The 22,425-nt window shown below is 43.0% G+C and overlaps 1 protein-coding gene and 2 long non-coding RNA genes across 4 annotated transcripts; 2 read left to right on the top strand and 1 right to left on the bottom strand.

Moving 5' to 3' along the window:
- Positions 1–4,522: 4,522 nt before the first annotated feature.
- On the top strand, positions 4,523–11,770 carry LOC111965317 (uncharacterized). The gene is made up of 3 exons (XR_002877502.2): positions 4,523–4,917; positions 9,297–9,396; positions 10,092–11,770. It is a non-coding gene; the product is annotated as an uncharacterized lncRNA (long non-coding RNA).
- Positions 11,771–13,624: 1,854 nt separating this feature from the next.
- LOC112081100 (uncharacterized) lies at positions 13,625–19,402 on the top strand. The gene is made up of 3 exons (XR_011480044.1): positions 13,625–15,864; positions 16,303–17,931; positions 17,964–19,402. It is a non-coding gene; the product is annotated as an uncharacterized lncRNA (long non-coding RNA).
- A 77-nt stretch (positions 19,403–19,479) lies between these two features.
- Positions 19,480–21,988, bottom strand: LOC111965316 (GPI mannosyltransferase 2-like). Of its 2 annotated transcripts, none has more exons than XM_023989407.3 (3): positions 21,649–21,988; positions 20,342–21,505; positions 19,480–20,179 (listed from the first exon to the last, which is right to left on the bottom strand). In XM_023989407.3, exons 1-3 carry the CDS (start codon positions 21,709–21,711, stop codon positions 19,889–19,891), a joined length of 1,518 nt encoding a protein of 505 aa, XP_023845175.1. In that variant the 5' UTR covers positions 21,712–21,988; the 3' UTR covers positions 19,480–19,888. The 2 variants fall into 2 exon arrangements, with proteins under 2 accessions (XP_023845175.1, XP_070300172.1); XM_070444071.1 differs by having other exon boundaries at positions 19,480–20,129.
- Positions 21,989–22,425: the final 437 nt, after the last annotated feature.

The raw sequence follows: 22,425 nt of genomic DNA, 5'->3' as shown, positions 1-22,425 counted from the left end.
TGATGGAAGATGAGTCAACTACTAGTGAATCTTTGTTTTCATTTCAACGACTCTCTACATGTGATGTGCTACATGCCCTGCTTAAAATGGATGAAACAAAATCCACTGGGGCTTATTTGCTTGATCCTTTCCTGCTGCAGCTTTCTGCTCACCTAATTGTAGAAGCATTGACACATACTGTATTTTTAACCAGACTGTAAAACTGGTTAGAGTTGTGGTTGAATAAAGGACTGTATCTGTGAGAAGGGGATTGGACAGAGATGGTGGTTGGAGATAGGATGAGGAGGACTGATAGTCAGTGTAGGGGCAATTCGACAGCCACCCAAATGGAACCATATTTTATTTCTATCCTCTTAAGAATTTCCACTGTTTGATGGTGCCGGAGGGGAAGGCTGCCGTCCTATTGGCTCTTAACCAACTATGCTATTTTGTTTGTTTTGTCAAGTTGTTCGTACGACATTAAGAACATACAGCTGGCGGGTTATACACTATCGGTGGGACAGAACAGAAGCATCTGGTAAGACACAGGGCAGGGGCCTATGCATTTATGTAAACAACAGCTGGTGCATGATATCTAAGGAAGTCTCAAGGTTTTGCTCACCTGAGGTAGAGTATCTCATGACAAGCTATAGTCCACACTATCCACCGAGAGTTTTATCTCTGTATTTTTCGTAGCTGTCTACATACCACCACAGACCGATGCTGGCACTAAAACCACACTCAATGAGCTGTATACCGCCATAAGCGAACAGGAAAATGCTCATCCAGAGGCGGCGCTCATAGTGGCCGGGGACTTTAATGCTGGGAAACTTAAATCAGTTTTCGCACATTTCTATCAGCATGTTAAATGTGCAGCCAGAGGGGAAAGAATTCTAGACCACCTTTACTCCACACACAGAGATGCGTACAAAGCTCTCCCTCGCCCTCCATTTGGCAAATCTGACCATAATTCTATCCTCCTGATTCCTGCTTACAAGCAAAAATTAAAGCAGGAAGCTCCAGTGACTCGGACTATAAAAAAAACTGGTCAGATTAAGCAGATGCTAAACTACAGGACTGTTTTGCTAGCACAGACTGGAATATGTTCTGGGATTCTTCCGATGGCATTGAGGAGTACACCACATCAGTCACTGGCTTTATCAATAAGTGCATCGAGGACATCGTCCCCATAGTGTCTGTACGTACATACCTCAACCAGAAGCCATGGATTACAGGCAACATTCGCAATGAGCTAAAGGGTAGAGCTGCCAATTTCAAGGGGGGGTCCTCCGACTAACCATCAAACAGGCAAAGCGTCAATACAGGACTAAGATCGAATTGTGCTACACCGGCTCCGACGCTTGTCGGATTTGGCAGGGCTAGCAAACTATTACAGACTACAAAGGGAAGCACAGCCGAGAGCTGCCGAGTGACACAAGCCTACCAGATGAGCTAAATAACTTCTATGCTTGCTTCGAGGCAAATAACACTGAAACATGCATGACAGCATCAGCTGTTCTGAGTGACTGTGTGATCACGCTCTCCGCGGGCGATATGAGTAAGACATTTAAACAGGTCAACATTCACAAGGCTGCAGGGCCAGATGGATTACCAGGACGTGTACTCTGAGCATGCGCTGACCAACTGGCAAGTGTCTTCACTGACATTTTCAACCTCTTCCTGTCTGAGTCTGTAATACCAGCATGTTTCAAGCAGAGCACCATATTCCCTGTTCCCAAGAACAGTAAGGTAACCTGCCTAAATGACTCCCGACCCGTAGCACTCATGTCTGTAGTCATGAAATGCTTTGAAAGGCTGGTAATCGCTCACATCAACACCATTATCCTAGAAACCGTTGTCGCCTATACCTGGAAGTGGTCTTCAACAGAGCGGCCCAGGCTCTCTTCCAGGTACTGTGACAGCGGCGGATGAACATCCGCGGAACGGAGAGCGTCAGGCACAAACATCCGGTTATCAGGGTTCGGCTGGGACCACTGTGCCTCCCGGACCTGTTTCCGGTTATAGCGGCGAGAAAGGGCATCTGGCTTGACGTTCTTGGACCCTGGCCGGTGGGAGAGGGAAAAGTTGAACCGGATTAACAGCAGGGCCCATCTCGCTTGCCTGGAGTTGAGGCACTTGGCGGTGCGGAGATTCTCCAGGTTTTTGTGGTCGGTCCACACAATGAATTGATGTTCCGCCCCTTCCAGCCAGTGCCTCCATTCCTGCAACGCCATCTTCACCGCGAGAAGCTCCCGATTCCCCACATCGTAGTTCCTCTCCGTGGTGTTGAGGCGGTGGGAGAAGGCGGCGCAGGAATGCAGCTTATGGTCCAGCCCCCACGCCGACATCCGAAGCATCAGCCTCCACCACGAAGTGACAGGAAGGGTCAGCATGAACCAGGATAGGAGCAGTGGTGAAGCGGTGTTTAAGGTCCCGGAACACCCGTTCAGCGGCAGAGGACCGCATGAACGGAACCTTGGTAGAGGTGAGTGCAGACGGGGGAGGCCAGGGTGCTAAATCCCCAGATAAAGAGGCGATAAAAGTTGCCGAACCCCAGGAAGCGTTGCAGCTGCACCCTGGACGTAGGCTGAGGCCAATCCACCACCGCTCTCACCTTCTCAGGCTCCATCTGGACACTCCCAGCAGAGAGGATGTAGCCCAGAAAAGGAATGGTGGAGCAATGGAAATCACACTTTTCCACCTTAACAAACAACTGGTTCTCCAGAAGGTGCCGGAGAACCTGTCGGACATGGAGCACGTGTTATTGGGGGAGTGGGAGAAGATGAGGATGTCATCAATGTAGATGAAGACGAACCGGTTCAACATGTCACAGAGAACATCATTCACCAGAGCCTGGAACACGGCAGGGGCGTTGGTGAGGCCAAAGGGCATGACCAGATATTCGTAGTGGCCGCTGGCCGTGTTGAAGGTGGTCTTCCACTCGTCCCCCTCTCGTATCCGCACCAGGTTGTAGGTGTTTCGTAGATCCAGCTTGGAGAAACAGTGGCCCCCTGGAGCGGCTCGAAGGAAATGAGTGGTAGCGGATAACTGTTCTTCACAGTAATGTCATTGAGTCCCCGGTAGTCAATGCACGGGCGCAGGGTCTTGTCCTTTTTCTCCATGAAGAAGAACCTGGTGCCAGCGGAGAAGAAGAGGGACGGATAAATTCTGCAGCTAGGGAGTCCCCAATGTAGGTCTCCATAGCCTTGGTCTCTGGTCCCGACAGAGTACAGACGTCCCCGGGGTGGCGTTGTGCTAGGGAGCTAGGTAACAAAAAGAACATGATGACAATAACTTAACTAACCATTTACTTTATTCTGTGTCATTTCCATGTAAAAGTACCCATGAGCACCAACATGTAAAGTTCATAGGAGCATGTCAAATTGTTCTGGAACGCTGTTTGGGTCTTTGCATGTCAAAAAGGATACATGTCAAATAACACTATTTGATGCGTCAAATAAGCTTGTTGACCAAGCAGGGCCTGAATATGACTGCACATCAAGTAAAAATTTAACACGTTCATGAATTTGTACGTAGTTATTACACATTGATTAAACTATCACTCGTATTTCCTATGTCACGATTCACCGATACGTATACTATGATGCTGGTAAAGTTTTGTCTCGCGCACCTGCTGCTGCCGCACGAGCGCAGACACACTTCCCTTACGAGCGCAGACATACTTCCCCAAGCTCTGGACAGTGCTGGTTATTATTTTAAAAAGCTAGCTAGCTGATGGATGCAAACAATGTTCTTCCCCAAAAACATAGCAAAACGACATCTGTTTCAGTAGCTAGGTGTCATCATCTAAAATACCCATAATTTATAACACAGTTCTTATTTTATTAATGGTGGTCGGGCCCACCTATGTGAAGCTATCCACAATAAGGATTAGCCACAATAGTGAAACTTGCGGTTTGTCTTCAAAATAAAAGTCATTGAAAGTGATGCAAATGAATACAAATAGTGGAATCATGCCATAATGGAATAGTTCATGCTAAATGAGTTTGGTATGTTCTTAAGTAAATTCAACAAAATACAATAATTTGTTAATTTTACAAAAATGTGTTAATCACACTGGATGTATTAGACTTTAGAATTGCATTGGGGGCATACTTATTTCACTGTACAGCCTTACCTATGGATTGTGGATCAATGACATCGGGTATCAGTCTACTCAGTGACACCCAGAGAACATTAGCGTCATAGCTCTTATTGCCGGACTCTGAAACCTGTCATGGAAATATTCAGTCAATAATATTTCTCAAAACCGGAACTTTTGAATTCAAATAGACTTTATTACAAAGTAACAAAGCCGAGCCGTCCCATGGACCAACTGAACTTTCCAGTCTCAGCACTCTCCTTTTATACAGTTGCTTAGTTTCCATTCTCTTATTGGCTCATTAGGGTATAGGTTATATTGGTGGTATGATAGCAATGACACAAAAATAAACAGACATGCACACTCCTAATGTAAGTGCATGTCTAATGGTGACTATAACTGATTAACTAATGTGCCTGTCCAAACGCCTTCACAAGTCCAAGCCTATGGTGCCCATAAATGATTAACCAATGTTCTTGTCCAAAGGCCTTCACAAGACCCAGAATGACCAGGCCTGTGTTGATCCAGCTTTGCACAATCACATGGATTCTGCTTACATTCTGCTTACGCATGTCTAATGGTAAACCCTATATTGATTCTGCTTACTACTTCTAAGAAAACAGGATAGGTACTGGAAAATGTCCAATAAACCACTGTGAATTGAGCCACATTTATTGTGCCAGTCAACCTACTATGTGTATTGAATACTATTCCAGAGGAAAAACCATACGACCTGGATGTTTTGGAGCCTGATAACTCTGAGGAGGACTTCGGGGAAAAAAGCACTTGTGTACTGAGTAGACTGATAACCCATTTCATTGATCCCCAATCCTTAGGTAAGGCTGTACAATGCAATAATAAATGTCAATACAGACAATAGGCTGACTGGAGAGGTGAATTCCCACAGACAAAGTCCTGCAATAAGAGCTACTACGAAGCTAATATTTGCGTAAACTTTTCAGTTGTGTTCTGTAGGTGTCACCGAGTAGACTCATACTCCATTTCATTGCTCCACATTTCAACACTCCAACCTTGTTTAAGAATATCTAGTCTAAATATGGCATGACTCCACCAATTGTAACCTTCTGCATCGCTTTCAAATAGACTTTGCTTTCGAAGGCGAAACACAAATTCCACTCTTGTGGCTAATCCTTGTTGTGGCTAGCTTCACAACACATAACCCGGTCCGGTCAAGCCATACTAGCCAGATGAAGGTAGCTGGCTGTTTATAATGTTTGTTTTGGGCAACAGGGCAACAGTATCTGGCTAGTGTAAGAAATGCTGTCTTCATTGACCTTAACACATAGCTATAATACTGTTATAATGCCTTCCTTATTAAAGCAGACTTTGTTGCAAATATCTTGCTACACCCCACAGTTAAACACGTTCTGCCCGTAACAGATACTAACCTCACTCCCACACACAGGGGAGGATGGCTGACTCAGACCTTTTATGACCACTGATAAGACAGGCATGTTACTATACGAGCACGCACACGCACATGCACACACACACACACACACACACACACACACCCTTGTTTCAGGCTGGGTTTCCAAGAACAAAGAACAGTGCCAAGAACCAATGAGGCATTGACACCAGCGTGGAGGGAACGGGCCTCCACTTACAACGACCAATCAGGAGCACGAACTACCAGAATCTACCTACGTCATTCACTGTATAAAATGTACTGCACAATATGTTACGGGACTCGCTTCTGCTAGTTCCTTCTGAGCTAAAATGAACGAGACCGTGCACGCTTTGCTCAGATATCTTTACATCCGAATAAACTGTCTTACTATACCTTATCCACCTCGTCCAGCGTCTCAACTTGGTCTCATTTCTCAAGTAACGAATCATCAACACTAGCTAGTTATTTCAATAGGAGAACAACAAGTGGCTACCTAGATAATACTGACTCGCATGGATTCCTAAACCATTGCTAAGAATAATGAAAATGACTGCAGTTTCTACAGGTCGTTGTTTTCCGGCTGGTTGCATTGGTGCTATCTAGGTACCACGCTAAAACTAGCTAGCTACTCCAGAAATTGCTAATTACATCTGTGTCAAAGATATTTGCAAACATTTTTGTTCCTGCTCGTTTGATCCTAATCTAATTTCAAACGCTCACACAGACGTTTTCCCATTTGGTCAAACAAATAATGCCTTATTACCGATGCAGTATTGTACAGCTTTGACAGTGATCGTAATGGTGGCGCTTGGCTTGCATGTGCAAATTTGCACACACAACATTCTATAATAGAATTGTGTTATTTGAGCGTCAAGTGTATATTGTTTTTGACATGCAAAGACCCAAACGCGATCCATATTTGACACATCAAATAGCACTATTCGACTGGTCAAATAAGCTTGTTGACCAATCAGGACCTGAATATGACTGCACGTCACATAAGAATTGAACGCGTTCATTACTTGTTTACGTAGTTATTACACATTGATTAGCGATTCGTATGCTATGATGCTGGTAACGTTTTGTCTTGCGCACCTGCCACTGCTGCACGAGGCAGACACTTCCCCACGCTCTGGAACAGTGCAAACAATGTTCTTCCCCTAAAACATAGCAAAACGACACAATCTGTTTCAGTAGCTATAGTTAGTTAGCTAACTATCTAGCTAGGTATCATCTAAAATACCCCTAATTTATAAAAGTGTTCTTATTTGGTTAATAATGATCGGACCGACCTATGTGACGCTAGCAACAATAAGGATTAGCAACAACAGTGGAATTTGAACTTCACTTTCAAAATAAAGGTCCCTCATTGAAAGTGATTCAAATTAATACAAATAGTGGAATTATGCCATATTTGGAAAAGATCATGCTAAAGACTGGAATGTTGTTATATAAATTCAACAAAATACAATAATTTGTTAATTCAAAAAAACATCTGTAGAAATCACACTGTGTCTGTATTAGACTTTAGAAGAGCCTTACCTATACAGCCTTACACAATTTCATTGATCCACAATCCATGGGTATCAGTCTACTCAGGGACACCCACATAACACAACTGTGAAGAGATTAAACACATATTTGCATTGTAGCTCATATTGCGGGACTCAGAAACCACTGTGAAATTAGCCACATTTATTGTACCAGTCAACCTACTATGTGTATTGAACACCAAAAACAATACAACGTGGATGTTTTGGAATCTGATAACTCTGAGGAGGACTTTGGTGGAAAAAGCACTTGTAGACTGATACCCCATTTCATTGATCCACAATCCATAGGTACGGCTGTACTGTACAGTGAAATATGTATGCCCCCAATGCAATTCTGAAGTCTAATACATCCACGGTGCGATTTCAACAGATTTATATTTTTTGTTGTCAATTTAACTAATTATTGTACCTTGTTGAAATCATATAACAACATTCCAAGCTTGTTTGTCTCCCAGTCTCCACTGAGTAGAATTGTCATGTCAGTAGTGTTGCTACTGCAAAACCTCTCAAATGACAACTGAAGTGTAAAACGATCAGAACGAGACTCCTCTGAGGCAGGGGGGGAAAAACTAACAGAGTAGAAAGCTAATGACTTTTAAATGAGCAATGGTGCAGTTCCTACGTTTAATCCTCACAGGAATGATCTACAGAATACAAAACCAAATCAAACAGCCCATAATAGTACAAGCACAGCTTATAGTCATAATAAGTTGTAAAAGCGCTGAACATCTTTGATACAACTGACCTAGCTATAAGAAGTTTCAAATGAATAAATACACAAATGGTTGACTACCACACAGCGGTCCTCCACAACTACACACACAGTTCATTTAAGTATATTGAAGGAAAAGTAGGCATCAATGGACCTACCCCAATTGCTCTACAAACTATAAAAAGTATCTAGAATGTACTAATGGTGTTATGTGGAAGTAGATAACACACCCTTGTGGCCAACAGCATTACCTTCAGTGTAATGTCATGTTACAGATAGTAGTCTATGATAAACGACCAGTTCAAGGGATATATGGTTTCATGCCACTAGTAGCACAGGCAAAGGTCACTTCAAGGCAAAATTACATCTTGCATTGCCTGCAAGCGGTATCATCTTACACTTCTAGAAGTTCTGTGCTTCAAACATGATGTAAATCATTACATATCACATTAATCTGTACCTAACTTCTCTACGAAAAAAACAACATGTAACATTACAGTAAATATACATGAGGAAAAAGAGGGAACCAGGCATCACATTTCAAAATCCAAAGCTAATTTTAAGTTAATTGAACAGTTAACATTGTGTTCAAATGTATTAACTGGCCTCCAAAACACAGAAGAAACTCAGCAAGCAGTAGTGAATTTGTATCAGTGCTTAAATGAGAATAAATGTAAAAGGAACATTCAAATTATTTTCCTAAAGCACATGCTCATTTAGCTTGGAAAATCAAAGTCTAGTACCATTCAGTTCAAACAGAATACCAGAATAAATTCATTATCACATGTACACCCTCTCTCTGCCTCACTGACACTCTCTCTTAAACATAGTGAGAAATAAATATACAAAAGCAAGTCTGAGTTTAAATCCAACAATCAATCTGAACACTTTTTGTGCCTAAGAAGAAGAAAAAAAGAGGTCCAACAGATTATGATGTCTGTAGTGGGAAACAGGCCACCACACCCGGCCAAACACACAGAAATACAAATCATAGAAAAAGGAACATAGAATGCCCACCCAAATCACACCCTGACCAAACCAAAATAGAGACATAAAAAGCTCTCTACGGTCAGGGCGTGACAAATATTTTGATTTGTTTAACACTTTTTTGGGGTTATTATATGATTCCATTTGTATTATTTCATACTTTCGATGTTTTCACTATTATTCTACAATGTAGAAAATAGTCAAAGAAAAACCCTTGAATGAGGTGTTCTAAAACTTTTGACCAGTAGTGTATGTCAATGCAACAGGTCAAAATGGTAAGATTACAAGAAAGGGGCTCTGGGATTGTTTACTTTACAAGGTGCTTATTCCACTTAACGGGACACTGTATAATTTGATGTGTTTGAAGTATGATTCTGTATACTCATGGTTTTATGAAAACTTCCTGCCCAAGTTGCAGGAAGCTCGATTAAGAATTTTTAGGACTAAGATGTAGCATTGTGAAAACTAAGTACATGTTTATTTATTTCTTCCAGGACTGATGAATGTCCACTACCAAGTTTACCAATGATTATGTATCTCTCCCTTTGAAAGTCTTCCTGAAGCAGGTGCCTTAGGAGAGCAGTTATTGAGACTGTGTACTATACAGTATAAAGGTACCTGGATCCGGCTGTTAAGGGAGCTCCCAAATTAAGTAAGGCCCGGACATCTTTTTGTTTTTACCCAACATTTTACCACACACACCAGCACCCACACACAAACTCACCGGTTATGGTGTTAATAGTGCGTTTGATTTGTGTGGGGTCTTTTTATTTTGGTTTTAGTGGATTTTTCACGGGTTAGAAAGGATGCAATTTAAAAGGCACACAAATGAAATTGTAAATTCTCTTGAATTTAAACCGAATGTAAACCTGGTACACTAAATGTTCGAAGTGTCTTTAAATAATGAGTCTGAGGTACAGGGAAAGAAAAGGGAAATAAACAGTCACTTAATGGGGTGGAACTTTGTTTCCATTGAACATGTCATACAAATAAAAGCATTTTAATTAATTATCTGAAGAGTGCTATGGTTCTTTTTGATGACCTCTGTTCTGACTTTTTGGTGAGGCCTGATCACCCTCACTAGAAAGGCTAGAGACCAGGGGGTTGACTTGAATATAATATGTAAACACTGATAATTAGGAAGAAGTTTATCATTTATCAATAGTCCTATGTGTGATTCTGACCATGAGATGGACCGAGAGAGAGCGCTGCCCCTGAATGAGGGACACCTGTCTCTAGTCTATTTTACAATTACTTGAATTACCTTATGGGATACAATTATTTAAAGATGGAGTTATAAAGGGTTGTAGCTATCAACTGCCTTTTCTTTCATGCTTTTTCTCTCAGGAGCGACATGGGTCCATGTAGAGTGAGCATGGAGAGAGATCCAGTCCAAACTTCTCTCATGCTGCTGGGGTACTGGTAGGGAAATGGACAAAGACATAATGACTGTAAAGGACAGTGGCGGCTCAGATGAGAGACATTATCAAGGGCCATCCACTTTGAGCATGTGCCATTAAAAGGAAAAACTGAAACACTATCTGAAGATGAACATGAAACGGCAGGAAAGGAAGAATGAGTGCCGTGAAGGGGGGTGGTCAATTGTGCCCGTAATTGATTTAGGCTTGTCCGAAATTGATTATTTGGGTTAATCAGGTTGATTGTGGAGGTCTGCATACTGCGAAATTTATAGTAATTTAGACCAAGAATGCATTGAGATACCAATCTGTCATTACCACAACTGATGAGAAAAGGGAGGGTCTTAAAGTGATAGAACCAATGTGAAGCACTAAGAATTGTCATTCTAAATTTGGGTTAGATAATTAATCAATAGTTATAATTATGATATGGAAAGGCAAGGCTTCAAAAGACAGAGCTATGCCCTAAAAATGTGAGGAGAGACACTAGATTGTAGCTTGGGCTAACCTTGCCCCAATCTCATTCCTAGAAAGGTTGGTGTGAAACTGTTATAACGTGTTTTCTTTCTCGTGAAATATTATTAACATGCTGTAAGGCGATCTGTGCCTCTCTGGCTGATAAGACTTCAGCAGCTATCATGTTTTCTACTCCTCCAGAGGATGGTGAAACAGTAAGATGCAAACTCTGGATGAGCACCCATTTCCCCCTGTAGATACAGACGATGAGGTTTTCATAATGATTGAAGGTTTTCTTTTAACAAGTTGAGGGTAAGGTCATCTAAACCCTTAACCTGTTTGCATTATGTGGAACACTGAGCTGATGAGCCAGCACCAACCTTTTGAAGGTCTTAGTAGAATTGTTAAACAACAGGGTTTTATATTTTGACTAGGTGGATGTCCCAGGGACAGTTAGGACATCCACATAGGTCAATGCAACCTGACTGTGGTAAGAAATATGGAGACAATGGTTAACATTGAGATTTATTCACCTCTGAATCTACAGATCCATTGTGTATGTGTGTGCATTTTTGATACTCACTCCCATGAATAAAGTATTATGATTATAGTATTACCATACTAATTGGATTGTACAACCCAGAATGAAGGGTTTGATATGAAGTGTCTTTTTTTCTGTGTTGATTTCCCTTATTTTAATAGAGTATAGAATATTTTGATATAGAAGCTAAAATCTAAATGGTTACATTAAAATGTAATGATTATCACACAAGTGATAAAAGGATGGAATATAAGGGGAATTTTAATGTTTGTGCTTTACTTATAACTCATTTCTTTCTTCTATTCATGTGCTGTTCCAATAACCAATTTCTGTGTTCATGTAAGTGGTTGACTGTACAAATCTTCACTATCAGTAGCTGAAATTTGGCAGTACGCCCAGACCGTGTTTTGAGAACGAACGAAAGATATCTCCGTTTCAAGGTCTCAGCTTAGAGAGAAGCCTCGTGAGGTATTGGTCTGTCACATGTTATGAACCAGTATTGGTCGGTCACATGAATTAAACGGTTATGATTAATTAACTATGCTAAATCATGCAAATATAACTTGTCTGTGTATAGCCGTATATAAGACAACTGCTGGGTCTGCCCAGGCGCGCTGACAATAAACAATGATTCATAAGATTCACTTCGAGTGTCCCTATGTAAGAATTTCCACGACAGTAGCACAAGACGTGTTCACAATTTCTTACACCTGTTCACTACTAATACTGTAACACCACAATAGAAAAGGAAATTATCATCACACAAGACTGTCCTGAATTAAAAAAATATCACCCAGTTTCTTCGGCATCTTTCTTAAAAAATATGAACTTACCGGTAACTGAACTGGAGGTCTGGACAGAGGCATCTGTTGGCCAAGGTGAAGATAGTCCTCTCTGTACTCCATCTGCAGGCTGTATTGCCAACTATTTTTCACTGAGATCCGCTCCTTGATTTGTTGCTAGATGACACCACAGCACCAATTTACCTTGCTTTGGCATAACTGCGGTCCCCGACATGGTGGTTTTGCCCCCTCTCCCGCCGCACACCCCTCCCCTTGTGCACCATTTATGTAGACGTCCCCATTTTCCGGGGACAGTTCCCGTTTTTAGTGGCCTGTCTCCGGCTGGAGCTGTCTCCGGAAATGTCCCCGTTTTTAACTGTGCGTTAAAAACAGACTGCAAAGTGAAATAATATTTRACGTGGCAAGAAAGACCGGGCAGCAGAGTCTACCGGTTGACGTCTCAATCGCGTTGTGCTTGTTTTGTCCAGCAGAGGGGGCTGCTAGCTATATCAGCTTCATTCACTCTTCTTCTTCTAACTACTTGCTCGCGCTAGTTTTAGAGAAAACTGCTGTGGAAAACTCGGCCAGAAGCTAGCAAGTGTCAAGTGAATCCATAACATCACCACAAACATCTTTTCAAGCCAGGTAAGCTACACTCGTTTGAAATACTAGCTAATGATGTTATGTCACAACTTATTATATAGATAAATGCTCTGCTTTATAAGGTTTTAAATAGGTTATGCTAGCTAACATTAGCTATGTCGACTAAGTTATCTAGCTAGGTTAGCCAGCTGCTGTCATGGTAGCTAGGTTAAATAACGTTCACATGTAAACATGCAGTGGACGGGCTATTTTGAAAATATGATTATATTAAATTAATGCACAATTATGAGAATATTTGTAGATTACAATTTTAATGGTTTGGCATTATAAGTAGTGTGAAAATATATTTTGACATTTTCATGGATAACATTTGCATAATGTTTTCTGTTAGAGAGTGGAGAGGAGGAAGACTGGATAGGAAGAAGAGTGAAAGAGATAGGGGAGGAAAGATAAAGATATTATTACAGAGCCTGCCAATTTATTATTCCAAACAATGTTTTTGAGATAAAATACAAAAATGAGGCAAGCAATGGGAATCTGTTAACCAAAGTATTTGATCTAATAGTGTACTATTTATTATTAAAGATTGGAGAAGAAGGAAAAATTAAGGGAGTAAAAAGAGTGAAGCGAGGAGAGTGTGGAAGAGTGAGGTGGAAAGGTAAAGAGAAGGAAAGGAAGACGATTGGAGGAGAAGAAAAAGTTGAGAGTAAGAAGAGTGACACAAGGAGAGTGAAGAAGAGCAGACAGAGGAGGTACAATGGCTCTTTCCAAGAAACGGAAATGCCATTTTAATGACAACATAATGAGAGAATTTCCATTTATACGCTCAGGTCAAGACGATAGAATGGTTAACTGCACCCTTTGTAATTCCTCTTTTTCAATTGGCAGCGGGGGAAGAACGGCAGTGGTAGAACATCAACAGACAAAAAAGCATAAAGCCTCTCTGATTGCCCGTGTTGGTATGCCCTCTGTCACCACATTCTTCAAGAAGGTAGAGCCTTRCCAAGAAMAATATGATTTAGRTGTGCAGGAGGGTGTKTTTGCATACCACARTATGCGACACAATCATAGTTACAGATCTATGGACTGCASAGCASAACTGACACGAAAGCTTTATGAGCCGAAATGTACATGTGCTAGGACAAAATGTGACGCCACAGTGAGTAACGTGTTAGCAKCATGGGCAACTACTTTGGTAACACAGGACCTAGACCAGGTTGAATTTGTGTCCCTCGCCATTGACGTGTCCAATCATGGACATGTAAAGCTGCTGCCAATAGTAGTCAGATATTGTAAGATATATGGTGGCAACATCTGTGGAAACAAAACTGCTTGATTTTGTTGAATTGAAAGGAGAAATAGCAGAGGAGATTGCAGCTGAAGTCCTGGTGGTCATCCAAAAATGTAACCTGCAAAACAAACTGGCATTCTCTGCCGACAACACAAATACCAACTTTGGAGGACTGAATAGGCTGGGGAGGGTCAATGTTCATACCAAAGTTAAAAATGCTCTGCAGCGGGAGGTGATTGGCTTAGGTTGTCCTGATCACATCATTCATAACACGGCCAGAATAGCTTTGGATATGATTCCCCTTGATGTTGAGTACCTGCTCAAAGATATTTTCATATTTTCACCGTCAGAGTAGAAAGACTGAAGAGCTTTTGTGAGTTTGTTGGCCAGGAGTACCATAACATTTTAGGACACAGCAATGTTTGCTGGATGTCCATGCTCCCTGTTCTAGAAAGAGTGCTGAAAAGGTATGTGCCATTTTAAATCCTTTTTTCTTTCTGAAGACAAATGCCCTGTTGTCCTGCGAACAATGTTCGAAGATCCACTGACTGAACTTTGGCTGGACTTTGTCCATGGAAACCTGACCGTATTCAGTGACACGATCAAGATGCTTGAAGGCCAGGACCGCTGTGCTGTGAAGTCAGCTGCAATTCAGAGAAACATTGAGGCAAAATTGACTGCAAGACGTGATGACAACTTCATTCCAGTTTTGGTCAGAGGACTTCTGAGAGAGCTAGAGGGAAATGGTGCAATGTCTAAAGAGAGCTTTCTCAAAACATCCCAATCATTCTTCACTACGGCTGTGAACTACTTGCAGGCATTGGGAAAGCACACAGATAATCTAAAAGATTTACATTGTCTCCTTTTAAAAAGGCAACCTCAGCGTGAAGAGATCCAGAAGGTAGCAGCCACACTGCAGGAAAAATGCCCCAATGTGACCATCAATGAGGATGCATTGCTTGACGAGGTTACTCGGAGACACCGCTTAGTCAGAGATGGAGCAAGGTGGTTACCCACTTCAAAGAGAACGACATCCCACACACTAACCTGGCTAGATTAGCGTCTGTTGTCATGTGCTTACCTGGAAGTAGTGCACCAGTCGAGTGTTCTCCCAAATGAATGATATATGGACAGCAGCAAGAAATAGGTTCACTGTTCCTACCATCAAGGCCATGCTTATTGTGAAGACAAACTTCAACCTCCCCTGCCAGGAGTTCATGGAGAAGCTGGCCAAAGACATAGCAATCCTGAATAAGATACATTCTTCCGAGAAATATACAGATTAGGTTGGTATAAGTGGTAACTACATAATATAATCTCATCATCGTCTTATTTCTTTATTATGTTGTTAAGTATTTCACATAGACTATTGTCTGTTTTTTCAATTTTTCTCATGTTCTCTTCTGCTCTTATTCTACCCAGACTACCAGGACCAGGAATGGCTGTTCAGATCGGACAGTTCTGTGTTTCTGTAATATAGTTGTTTTCGCTATCACAGTGTGCCTGTTAGAGTAAATACATGAAACCGGAATTGTCCCCCTTTTTTTATTTCATAGATAATAACATTGGATATTTTAATGATATATTGATCGCCGAACTGGAAATGTCCCTGGTTTTAATTTCAGAAATCTGGTCGCCTTACATTTATGTGACTTATGTTGCAGAGACAGCTTCTCCCGCTCTCGTTTGGCAACTTTTCCCACTTAATTCTGCCACAAATGAAACCATTGGTGTCAACACTCCCTAAGGGTAGCTTGAAACGTAGCTGAATTTGTCACTAGAATCTTTTATTCCCCCAAAAATAGCTGAAGGGGTCTGAACTCACTAAATAGGCTATAGGGGGCTTGCAGTTGTCACAAATCACCTAGCAACTGCACCAGGCGCCATGTTGGAAGACCAGAGTCAGTATGTTCGATGCCTCCAATGGTCCACTTGACTAGCTGCGTTCTGCTACCACTGTAAACTTCGGGAAGATTGCAAATTTTTTCTAAGGACCCAGAAAACTGAGGCAGTGGGAGAACCTATTCAAGTAAGTAAATATATTTAGAAAATTATCAAAAAGTATGTATTATTAGCTAGCTTCGGCTACCGTAGTTAGCTAACTTTACATACTGTATAGCTGGCTAAGTGAATTAAATATCACCTGCTTGCTAAATTCATATTAGCTAGTTAGCTAGCTATCTTGATGCATTTATCGTTGTAACTAAATGCATTTGTAGCTAGGTAGGTAGCTAGCTAACAACCATGGAAGAGGATGAAGGGATTAGCTAGCAGTTCCAGCTGTCAGAGAAGGGAGAGTAAGCTACTCTGGATAGGGCAGGTACCTATGTGAGAGGACATTGTAAAAAATATTCTCCAGTTCCTAGCGAGAAAAACTGAGGACAGAGTGAGATAGCAACATACTATTCAGGGCTGTCTAATTTTAGTATAATGCTGCCTGATTCTTTGTGATGTTTTCTGTCCTCAGAGAGCTGTGAAACCCTGTCTGCAGAAGAGGTCGCAATGAATGTCCCAAGAGAATAAGGCTACATCCTTGTATACCATTGATTAAATGTGTACCTATGTTGGCAAATTTTGTGAACAAAAAAAACTGTTTCAAAGTCACACACAATGTATAAACCTATTACAACTGGAGCCGGCCAACCCTGCTGGGTGTGCACACTTCTGTTCCAGCCCAGCACTAACACGCCTGATTCAATATAGCAAACTTAATAATCAAGTGTGCTATTGCTGGGCTGGAATGTAAGTCTGCTCACCAGGAGATCAGTGGAGCGAGGTTGGTCACTGGTATTGACTTCTTGGGTATGATGCTACAAGCATGGCACACCTGTATTTGGGGAGTTTCTCCCATTCTTCTCTGCAGATCCTCTCAAGCTCTGTCAGATTGGATAGTTAGCGTCGCTGCACAGCTATTTTCAGGTCCCTCCAGAGATGTTTGATCGTGTTCAAGTCCAGGCTCTGGCTGGGCCACTCAAGGACATTCAGAGACTTGTCCCGAAGCCACTCCTGCATTGTCTTGGCTGTGTGCTTAAGGTCATTGTCCTGTTGGAAGGTGAACCTTTGCCCCAGTCTGAGGTCCTGAGCACTGGAGAAGGTTTTCATCAAGGTTCTCTCTGTACTTTGCTCTGTTCATCTTTCCCTCGATCCTGACTAGTCTCCCAGTCCCTGCCGCTGAAAAACATCCCCACAGCATGATGCTGCCACCACCATGCTTCACTGTAGGGATGGTGCCAGGTTTCCTCCAGACGTGACGCTTGGCATTCAGGTCAAAGAGTTCAATCTTGGTCAGTGCTGGGGCCTATCCTGTTTTTAATTTACACGCTCCCTCTCGGGCCAAATCCTCAGACTATAACAACTGCTACGCTAACAATACCCAGGTTTACATTAACACCAAACTGGACACCATCTCTGCTCTAGTAAAACTCAGCAGCTGCCTAGGGCATGGATGAGAGAGAACTTCCTCCAGTTGAACTGTAGCAAGACTGAGGCTATGCTTATTGGGACACCCAAGCAGGTCACCAGTGCTGGAAACATTTGCCCTACAATCAATGGCCAGGCCATTGATCTGTCCTCTCATCTCCAACCTGGGAGTCAAGTTTGAGCCTTTCCTGTCTTTAGATGCCCACATAAAAAAATATGTAAAGTATAATTTCTCCTTCTAAAAAACATTGCCCGAGTCATACCATCACTCTCCCAGCCAGATGTATAGAAACTCATCCACGCCTTTATCTTCTCTCAGAACGACTAAGGCAACATGCTGTTTTGGGGGGGCCACACTACAGAGGCTCCAACTAATCAAGAACAGTGCTGCCAGGGTACTGACTAGGACCAAGAAGTCAGACCATATCACCCCGATCCTGGTCCAACTCCACTGGCTACCGGTCAACTACAGGATCGACTTCAAAATCCTCCTGCTTGTATTTAAAGCCTTGAACGGATTGAGCCCCACCTACATCACCAACCTCACCTCATCGAGCCACCTTGCACACTCCGCTCCAGCCAATCCCTACTGCTTCAAGTCCCCAAGACACGTCTCCAAACTATGGAGAACAGAGCCTTCTGCTCCCTTTACCCTCGCCTTTGGAATACTCTTCCTGTCCATCTGAACTTTTAAAACGGGCCTTAAAGCCAAATTCTAGACTCTTTCTCATAGTCCTAGTCCCAATCTGAAATGTATTTAGTGCCATCCCACTATTGCTTGCCTTGATTCTGAATGTGTTTTATTGGGGAATGGCCGTGGATGTCCGGCTTTTTCTGTGCCTCCTTGGGGACCAATGGGGGACGGAGAACCCACATCAATAGAAACCCTCCGAGCAGGGTGGGATGCTGGAGCCTCAGACACCCTCGAGGCCTGTTGTGAGAGGGAGCTCAGGGGTAGAGGCCTGTGGTAGAAACCCCCTGAGCTGGACCCTCAGGAGACAGGGTAGATGATGGAGCAGGAATCTCTGGAAGCAGGTGGGCGAAATGGTTGGTCAGCAGGATGTCCAGCTCAGACATATTCCTCAATAAGCTGAGTTTCCACATTGGAAATTTGGCTAGTCAATTTTATCCCGGAACTGTGCAAAATAGGTGCAGCTCCTACATGGGATGAAACGTTCACCGTAGCCTCGGAAGGTGGTAGCCGCCTATCTGGAAAAAACAGCATGATCATTACACAGGTGCACCTTGTGCTGGGGACAATCAATGGGCCGTTTTGACAACGCCACAGATGTCTCAGGTTGAGGGAGCGTGCAATTGTCATGATGACTTCAGAAATGTCCACCAGAGCTATTGCCAGATAATTTAATATTTATTCCTCTACCATAACGTAGTTTGAGAATTTGGCCGCATGCTTAACCGGCCTCACAATCGCAGACTACGTGTAACCATGCCAGACCAGGACCTCCACATCCAGCTTCTTCACCTGTGCATCGTCTGAGACCAGCCACCCAGACAGCTGATGAAAGTGTGGGTTTGCACAACCGAACAATTTCTGCACAAACTGTCAGAAACCATCTCAGGGAAGCTCATCTGCATGCTCACCATCCTCAGCAGGGTCTTGACCTGGCTGCAGTTTGGCATCGTAACAGACTTCAGTGGACAAATGGCCACTGGAACGCTGGAGAAGTGCGCTCTTCACAGATGAATCCCAGTTTCAACTGTACCAGGCAGATGGCTGAGCGTTGTGTGGGCAAGCAGTTTGCTGATATCAACGCTTTGAACAGAGTGCCACATGGTGGCGGTGGGGTTATGGTTTGGGAAGGCATAAGCTTCGGACAATGAACACAACTGCATTTTAATGATGGCAATTTGAATGCAGAGGCCCATTGTTGTGCCATTCATCCGCCACCACCACCTCATGTTTCACGGCCCCGTGTCCCAGTTCTTCCATGGCCTGCATACTCACCAGACTGCTACCACTTCCAATTCAAATGAGCTCAAAAAAAGTGATTGACATTTTTGTTTTGTGTGACTATAGACACGTTCTAATTGAGCGAGGCGTCAAAGCGGACAACCCGCCCGCCCGGCTTCATTTGGATCATTATAATTCAAAACAATACATTCTAAAATAAACCTTGCACACTCTCCTTTGAGTTTAGACCGTTTGTTTTTAGACTATCCATAGAAAGGCTTGCTGTCTGTGGTGCTGAAATGCTGCAAGCAGAATCTATCAACAAAAACGCTAATTATTTGTGATGCTTTATTACACAGTATCTCTTTAGTAAACAAAAAAGACAATGAAATGTTATTAACACATGCACTCAAAAGCACAATGAGACAATGGAACTTTCAAGTGAATGGAATAATCAGTGCATCAATGCTGGATTGCAAATCAATCCAATTTTTGGGGGGGGATATTAAAATAAGCAATTTTCTGAAAGTGAGATGGAGTGCAAATAAAACGCTTGAACCTTATTGCCTAACACTAACAGAGGTGAGTAGCCAGTTGCTATCTAAAATGGCACTGTCTATTTATGAAGCAGGCAGAAAATATGGACACGCTTCAGCGCTATTATTATTGCCCTCAAATTGTATTTTGTGCACACATCAGGTCTTCTGTAGAAAGTGTCAGGTCAAGTCCATGGTAAGAAGTTACAGTGCAGTGCCAGGCCCATAAGCCAATAGGAGATGAAGTACCCTAGAATCCATCGCGTGGGGATAGAGCATGTCTTCCAGTGGGACAGTAGATGAACAATGGGGTTTTGGGGTAAGTACAAGAAGACAGTCCTGGGTGTCCCCCGCTGCTGCCCCTTATTGGATGTGGGTGGTGACCTTCGCTGAAGGAGAGGCTCGTAGAGTAAGAGCAGGTGGGCACTGATCCAGAAAGGTACAGGGGAGGAGGAAGACAGAAACCGGGTCAAAACCTGGAGAAATCAGTAAAAGAGAACATTAATGGACTAGATGAGCTGCCTGTATTTCATAAAAATCTTCAAACACGCAATTTGTTTAACATTGTGATTGTTGTTCCCCAACTAGACCTGTTAAAATCCCCTTACATATACATTTTCCACTGATTCGGTCCTTACCTGCACATGCATGCAGAATGTTCCAAATCCCAGGAGCATTGTAGCATGCACCACATATAAAAACACCCTGGGGCTGTAAAATCCAGGTGTGGGTTTGTCTGGCCGTTTGTTTGCCCCTCTGTCCCACAGCCCCATCTCGACACCTGGCTGGGTTATCCCTATAGTACTGTAGGCCGCCACCATGCCCAGAGTTGCCATGGGCAGCGCCAGCAGGAAGTTGGGTATCTGCTTAAGCTGGAAGTAGCGCAGGAAGCCCACATCCCAATACACATCCTGGATATGAGAGTAGAGCAYGGGGAGGGGTCGCAGGCACCAGAGGGGTGGGGGRGCGTTTTCGTCAGGGACCCTGTAMCCTTTATCCTCAGCAAGCTGGATGAGGGCAGGGGAAACCTGCTCCAAGGAGAGGGAGGGTGTACAGAACYCCCTGTACCCATAGTACTGGAAGACCAAGAAGGGGAGSGCAATAACTGCTGTGCCCAATGCAGCCGTGAACAGGAGACGAGCGARGATCCAGGTGTAGTGGAGGCATTTGTMGTGRCTGTTATTGTCCTTACGCAGTCCCCAGWWCTTYMASAGMGCCTGTTGCAGGGGCAGATACAGCAAGAATCCTACATTCACAAGTCCATTGGCTCMRGCAGCAGTYGCTATACTCAGAGCCAGGCAGGCTCMGAGGGTGTATCCTCTCTCWAGGAGAAAGAGGCCKCCGAAGGTCAGTGCAGCAAACAGGCTCTCTGAGTAACCAYCCATCATGAAGACATTGGCAGGGGTGAGACAGTAGAGCAAACTTGAGACTAGAGCAAGACGCCGGTCCTGCAGCACCACACGGCCGAGTCCATACAGTGCTATCACACTCAGCAGGAAGAGGGCGCTGTTACCCAAGGCAACAGCCAGTAGCAGGCGTCCACGCAGTGTAAGACAGCCACTGAGGGGCCGTAGTATAGTCTCTGCAAGCCCCCGCAGTATGACAGGGAACAGGGGGAAAAAGGCATAGTTGTGCTCATACAGGTAGCCCCTCTCAGCAATGAAGAGGAAATGCTCTGCATCCCAGTGGGAAAGGCCCCCTAGAAACCATTGCACTGCAGGATCCAGAAGCAGAGGCTCCTCCTCTGCACGTGGAGTGAATGATTCAGCTTCGTGATCTGGGATTGCAGCATTTAGGAGAGCCTGAAAGGGAGGCATAGCAAACATGAGATGATAAGCACACACCAATGATACTTTTCTAATTGACTAACATCCAAGTCTTTCAGTCTGTGGACGCCATGCTGTAGTTAACCAGCAACTATTGTAAATAAATAATTATTACTGACCTGTATTAGTAGTGACAAGCCTCTTGTGGTTGCGGCGAATTGCAGAACCGTCTTCACGTCCATCTGTCATTACTATGAACAGCCTTACCCATAACAATATCTAGCGCGACCTAGCTTGGTGTGGATGGAACGAAGGCAACACAATTTAACCTCTACAAATACTCGAAATAGACGGTGGCAAATGACAAAACGTTGACATTCATTTACACACGGCCTATTTTTTGCCTTTTTTTTTTTTTTTTTTAACGTTACACATCTTTACCTTTTTGATTAGAGAAGCCAGGTCATAACCATAGAACATAAGGTCGGAAACCTTCACAATCTATTGTTGGAACCAGTTGGTCCGCAAAATGTTACTTCCGGGGGAATTCTCTATTTCAAAATAAAAGTTGGAGTGAAAAAGCGATCGTCTCAAGCTGTTAAACAGAGGGGAATAATATTAGCTTTGAATGATGTTCAGTTATCATTATTGCATAATGAAATTCTACAATAACTTATGACCTTTCATAAATCAACTAATTATGATACCATATAAAGTATAGATTTATCATTTATCAACAATGGACTAGTTTGTCTTGATTCAAATCCTAGAAACTAGTCAGAACCAAGGAAGCTGAGACAAAGGGGGATTGCACACAAGTGTGCAGGATTTTATCCCAGCCCAGTACTAACATAATAACCTGATTCAGCTTATCGATTAGTTGAACCAAGTATTATAGTACTGGGCTGGAATAAAAATACATGCACACCCAGTACATTCACACAGCCAGGGATTGT

The sequence above is a fragment of the Salvelinus sp. IW2-2015 genome, linkage group LG6.1, assembly GCF_002910315.2.
Source record: "Salvelinus sp. IW2-2015 linkage group LG6.1, ASM291031v2, whole genome shotgun sequence".
Taxonomy (NCBI): Eukaryota; Metazoa; Chordata; class Actinopteri; order Salmoniformes; family Salmonidae; genus Salvelinus; species Salvelinus sp. IW2-2015.
Note: the sequence above shows the minus strand (reverse complement) of the source record. Positions and strands in the feature narration are given on the sequence as shown.